Source organism: Medicago truncatula, chromosome 8 (assembly GCF_003473485.1).
Source record: "Medicago truncatula cultivar Jemalong A17 chromosome 8, MtrunA17r5.0-ANR, whole genome shotgun sequence".
Lineage (NCBI taxonomy): Eukaryota > Viridiplantae > Streptophyta > Magnoliopsida > Fabales > Fabaceae > Medicago > Medicago truncatula.
In genome coordinates this window covers 31,827,143-31,833,335 of record NC_053049.1, presented here as the reverse complement: position 1 = coordinate 31,833,335, position 6,193 = coordinate 31,827,143, and the positions used below count along the sequence as shown (strand labels likewise).

The following is a 6,193-nucleotide window of genomic DNA, read 5'->3' as shown; positions in this document are numbered from 1 at the left end:
AAGGGCAAGGGGGACTGGACTACTTCCGGTTTGTGGAAGGAACCAGTATAATTGCTTGTGTTTCTCTTTCTTCTCTCTACTCTGTTGTTAATCCACTGCGTATCCGATTCTGAACTTCACATAAGAAGCAATTTAATTGCATCTGAAGTATTATCACATCAAAAGCACTCTTAAACAACTTCTGAAGTGATATCAGAAGAAGTATTTTTTTTGAAAAAAGAAAACACAATTCAACCCCCCCCCCTCTTGTGTTTTTCTCACCTTCAACGTAAACTCAAACGAGTTTACAAGTTAACATTTAATTTGTGGAACATTGTTCTAGCCACGAACTCCATCATTAGAATCTCTTTCAAAACGTTGTTCCCAACCTTTTGTATTTGAAGTTGACAGAGGCCTTGGCTCCGTCGTCCATGGGAACAAAGGAAAGGAGAATCCACTGCCAAAAATGGGTGGATCCTTATCCTGCATCCGTATACAAAATTTTGTAATGTTAAACTACTTTTAAAATCTTTAAAAAACTATTTATTATTTAATCTGACGATATTCGTCCAATACAATGAAACATATTACAACAAAGCAAGAAATAAACTAATACTCCAAATCCAACCACACTTTAATGATTTTCATCGATCATATCCTATACAAGGGTAGAACTGATTAGCAATGGCCTTAGTTGAAACTTCTCAAAGACCATGTACTAATTAATGCCGTTGTTTGTTTTCAAACTCAAGGACTCTTCATTTTTGCACATCATCACATGCTTGCAACATAGCCACTTCTCTTAGTTTTTTCACTAGATCCTTCACTGTCAAGTTGTATTTATTACCCATCTGTAGAATCAATTACAAAAATTTAAACACAAATATAACCATACATTATAATATATGTTACAAATAGGGTTATAATAATTAAATTTGGATAAGAATCAAACTTGAGTTTGAATGCTTCTTAATTTTCTTTCATGAAATTATATATATATATATATATATATATATATATATATATATATATATATATATATATATGGGGTTTGCTAGGATACACCCACTAGTTTTTATTAAGGTGTGTTTTAGTAAAGATATAACTGAAAAGTTGTTAAATACACCTTAAGGTGTAACTTGCTAAAACACTCCCACATAAAAACTAGGGGGTGTGTTCTAGCAAATCCATATATATATATATATATATATATATATATATATATATATATATATATATATATATATACTGCTAGGATACACCCACTTGTTTTTATGAATATGTATTTTAGCAACATACATCTTAGGGCAATTTTTTAGTTATCGCATGTTAAAATACTCCTTCTAAAAGATAACTAGGTGTACTAGCAAATGTTTGTAGGAGTTGCTAACTTACAACCACTTGTTTTTCAAAATGACTGTTTTAGCAACCTGCGCCTATAGGTGTATTTAACCACTTTTTAATTATATTTTTGCTAAAATACTTATTCTAAAAAACAAGTGAGTGTGTGTGTATACACTAGTAATTACTTGCCTGAGCAATAATGGCGATGTCAAGAGTATTTCCAAATGGCAAGACATTGGTAGTTGTTACGGAGAGATGAAGAAGCTGAAGCTGGGACATTATATTGACCACAATCCCCTCTTGCATGCCACAATGAATCTTGATTAACACTTCATTCCCTAGAACCCTAGCTTCAACCTCTACAAGTGATTCATTTCGCCCGTAACATTCTTCAGTTTTCATTTCATCTATTGCAGTGTCTTTGTCAATTAAGATATGGGATCTTGTTATGGTGCTCACTGACCCTGTGTCTTTCTTTTTGATATCTTCTCCTAGCCCTTTAACACGTTCTTCAAGTTGTTTTACGTAATTGATAGCTTCCGTTACCACATGAACCTTATCAATCTACACAACCATTAGATAATTTTTATTGTAGCTTCTATCCAATTATAACCTATGGAGCACGGCCGACGCCATTAATATAAGAAACATAGGACATCGACCGCTACATATATATTTATTAATTTATTATAATTAAATCAATGATCTTCTTAATTTTTTTTTTGTGGTGGTCGGGGTTTGAACTCCAGACCTTGCATATATTACGCATTGTCCATACCAACTGAGTTAAGCTCACGAGGACAACGATCTTCTTAATTTTATGTGTCTATTGACCATTTTGTAAAATATAAAACTAATTTATTCATTTTTTAAAAAATAATTATTTTGGCTTTATTACTCTTTTTTTACAAGGTTTTATTACTTCTAAGCTTAACTAATTCCCCTATATTTATAAAAAAAAAAAAAAAAATTATTAACATCATAATCACTGACAAGTTTGTTTCCAATTTCATACAAAAATTCTAGCTAATTCCATATAATGAGCCAATTTGTTAATTTAGTTTAACTTTTTTGTTTATCATTTTCAAACAAAGCCTAAAACATTTTTTTAAGAAGTTAAATTAGCCCACCTAAATTGATGTCGAATGGAATCAAACCTGAGACTTTAAAGAGGAGCACTCTCAGATCCCAAGTCAATACCAACAGATTAACCCAAGTGGGTTAACCAAGCCTAAAACTGATTCCCTATGTTTTGCAATTAAAAAAACTCAATTTCTGTCCTCTTTCTTTTTCTTTCTTATCTTATTCCCTTTATCTACCACTACTACTATAAAAAAATCATATGCAACAAAATTTCATAGTTATCCTTGGTTAAACTAATTCTCTATATCACTTATTTTGTGGGCTTCATGATCAATTTTCTATCCCTTTATCTACTACTACTATAAGAAAATCGTACGCATCAAAATTTCATAGTTATCCTTGGTTAAACCAATTCTTTATATCACAAAATTAATGATATAATATTAACGATCTAATTATTTTTTATATAATTACTTCAATGTTACGTGACTCGTGCGAAAACACTGGTCTTTTACTAGTTTTTCATAAAATATCTAAATCGAGTATCAATATATACACGCCTAATCCTAGAGGTGTTCCTGTTTCATAGATGATAACTACTATAAAAATTTACTCATTTGTCCTGGTTTAATATAATATATTACAAACTCACCTTCTTTAATCCAGGTATAAAGGCCGAAAGTTCTATGATCTTCCTTGTAAGTAGCTGTCTCCTATTCCTCTCTGACATTATGTGATCTAGTGTCTCAGAAGCGCTTCTAGGCTTCTTTGAATTCGACCCTTGGCTAGCCATTGATGACGACAAAGGCAAAGAATCATGGTGTTGTTCAGTTGGTGGTAACAATGTAACAGATTTGTCAAGAGACAATATAGAAGTTGTTGGCATCGGTAATGAGTTGGCTTGTTTTTCTTCAGCATGTTGAGTTGAGTGTGACACATTGGTGGATGAGTTGTTGAATAGGCCCGTTGTGGCAATAGGGACACTAAATTGATCTTGTGGTGTCTGATATAGGATATCTCTGAGGAACTCTTCATCAAATGTGTTGTTGGTGTGACACAAACATTCTTCCATTTCCTAAGAGCAATTCATTTGTAAAATCATAATTAATCAAGTGTCAGTTTTTATAGTTAGAGGAGGAGTTCATACAATTATCTATATATGCATAAAATATCATCACATTTCAATTAAGAATATAAATATACAATGTATAATATGACTTGTTATTGTATTACCAAATCGTAAGACCAATTCCCCCATGGATTCTCCTCCATTATTTGAATTAGGATATCAAGCTATCATGCCCTACCTTAAATTCTGCTTGAAGGATAGAGATGAGAACTTATGGTTTAGGTGTGTCTTCTTGGAGACTCAAGTACACTAAATTTATAAATGATGATGACACGCTACATGTGGTGCTAATTCTCATTATAATTTATGGATAAACGGTGTTTCAAACTCAATGAATTATCGATCAATATTCATTAGTGGAGAGCAAAGAAATAAACTTGATAGATTGCATGCATGCTGACATATTGTACAACTTTTGAGTGTATTGGGCCATATGTTCCACGTGAAAAAGCTTATTCAGGTATCTTCTATGGAGTACATGTTTTGAACAGTTACTTTATTTGTACATAGCTTGTCTTAATTTGGAACAATGATGTGAACTGTTGTGACCACGGTCAAGAACAAGAGCTTGGGAATCTGGGATATGAAAAATCTTTTTTTAGTGGGGACATGGATTTTTGCATTTTTTGAATGTTTTCTTGTATGGTAGCCAATGGCATGTAGCTTTCTATTGTTCTGTCTTCATGCATGCGTTGTAACAACGGACCCTCTTTGTACTTTATTAGAATAGAATTATTACGGACTCAGTTCGGTGACTTTGTTGATCTTGTCTATAGGTATGTATTAATCAATATTTTTTCTTATCAAAATAATATATAATATATTTTAAAGAGAATGCTAACCATTATCCTTGAGACATTGGTTAAAGTAGTAAAATAAGTAAATTTACATCGAAAAGTGGTGTAATTATTGCTAAGAAAAAATAAAGACTTGTTATTACCATGACAAAGTTTCTATTAATGATAAAATCTTTAACCATTACCTTTAGGGCACCGGTTACCAAGACCCTATATTTTAATCATTCATCTATCAACTAAATACATCAATGTCACTTGTACCAAAAAAGAAATACATCAATGTCACTAAAATCAATAAAAATCAAAGTTACCCAATTATTTTCCCATTATTACCATTTCCATGTTTTTTAGAAGTTCCATTTTGAGAAAAGATACTAAACGCGTGGAAAGGAGAGCATGAAAATTACGGCTACTGATAACCTTTAAACGGTATACCATGCCATGCACAAGTGTATATATATATATATATATATGCACCAGTGGTATTAATTAACGGTACGGATCTATCTAAAGAGAAAAAGAGGAGGAAAGAAGAAAAATAGGGTTTTAATAAAATGTAATATGCAGATCTAAAAACCTAATTTGGTCTCACAATTTGTCTGCAGCCCATTCAGTTAGTCATTAAGAAAAAATAATATTCAAACTAATCTACGACATTTTCAACAATCGATTAGATACTAAATTAACATTCACTGTTCTTATGAGTTTAGTTAAATTGGTAGGGATATTGCATCTTATAAGTAAAGATTGGAGTTCATACTTATGATACCCCATTTACTCATTTAAGAGATGAAATTTTAACTTCAAGACTATATAACAAAAAAATTAACTTCGATTTACAAAGTTTTCAGATGGCCCCTACCAAATTGTCAGTTCACTATCTGTTAATATAAACTGTCGCATATATCCAACTAATGAGAGAGAAAACAATGGCAACCAATTAATATACAATTCTTCAAAAAAAAATATTATAGAAGTAATAAATTTACTTCCAAATTTTTTGTACAGATCCATCTTTTAATTTTTTTTATTTCCAATTCATAAAATATTGTTCTATCTATTTGTTCTATCTACATACTTTGTTAAATTGTCATGAAAATAGAAACTCAGTTGTTAATGTTAGAACCTCAATTACCAAAGAGTGACAAAGAGATAATTAAAACAATACTAATATCATTTTATCATATCTGTTTAATTTCAATCAATTTTATTTTTATTTTGCAGAAACCAAATATTTTTGCAAACCCCCATTTTCTATCACCCAAGTAAAATCATGATTGACGAGGAATTTAACTAATCATCATCCTTGTGGAGACAACTGTGTTTATCAATAATTTTTTTTTGAATCAGCATAATATATTAACACAAGCCCGGCACAAGACATGCTAAACGGTGAGGCAACGAAACTCTATGGACCCTAAAGGCAATGCCAGCCGCAGCACACAGACACACCATAGCAGAAAAATCAACAGTGGCCCTGCCACTCTGCTGGACCAGCAGCCAACAAACCCAATCGGACACCAAAACAGTCCCAAACAGAGACGAAAACTCCACTACCTCCTCAGTCACTCTCTCAGGTTCCAACACCACTCATAAAAGAGGCCATAAACAATCTTCAATCTACTCAAAGTCCAATGCTATGAAACAAGCTTGATTTCTTCAACAACCTCATCAATATCCTTTCCTTTATCATTGAAAATTCTCCCATTTTGTTATCTCCAAATAACCCAAAGAACGGCATGCCAAATAAACACATAACCTATCTTCAATTTATTCACTCTCGCTCCATCCCGCCAACACTCCAAGTGGATGAACAAATTATTCGAGGCAATAAAATTCAATTCAAGCCATAAACCAATAT

At 32.0% G+C, this 6,193-nt stretch overlaps 1 protein-coding gene across 1 annotated transcript; it reads right to left on the bottom strand.

The window, feature by feature from the left end:
- Window positions 1–312: 312 nt before the first annotated feature.
- On the bottom strand, window positions 313–3,818 carry LOC25501475 (transcription factor bHLH18). Its single transcript, XM_039829516.1, has 4 exons — window positions 3,640–3,818; window positions 3,059–3,481; window positions 1,513–1,887; window positions 313–830 (listed from the first exon to the last, which is right to left on the bottom strand). Exons 1-4 carry the CDS (start codon window positions 3,676–3,678, stop codon window positions 738–740), a joined length of 930 nt encoding a protein of 309 aa, XP_039685450.1. The 5' UTR covers window positions 3,679–3,818; the 3' UTR covers window positions 313–737.
- Between the last annotated feature and the right edge of the window lie 2,375 nt (window positions 3,819–6,193).

Excerpts from the sequence above, each read along its gene's own strand:
- LOC25501475 (XM_039829516.1), bottom strand. The coding sequence starts at position 3,678 with ATGGAGGAGAATCCATGGGGGAATTGGTCTTACGATTTG. Across the intron at positions 1,888-3,058 it reads TTATACCTGGATTAAAGAAG|ATTGATAAGGTTCATGTGGT; the intron begins GTGAGTTTGTAA and ends ATGGTTGTGTAG. Across the intron at positions 831-1,512 it reads ACATCGCCATTATTGCTCAG|ATGGGTAATAAATACAACTT; the intron begins GCAAGTAATTAC and ends TTGATTCTACAG.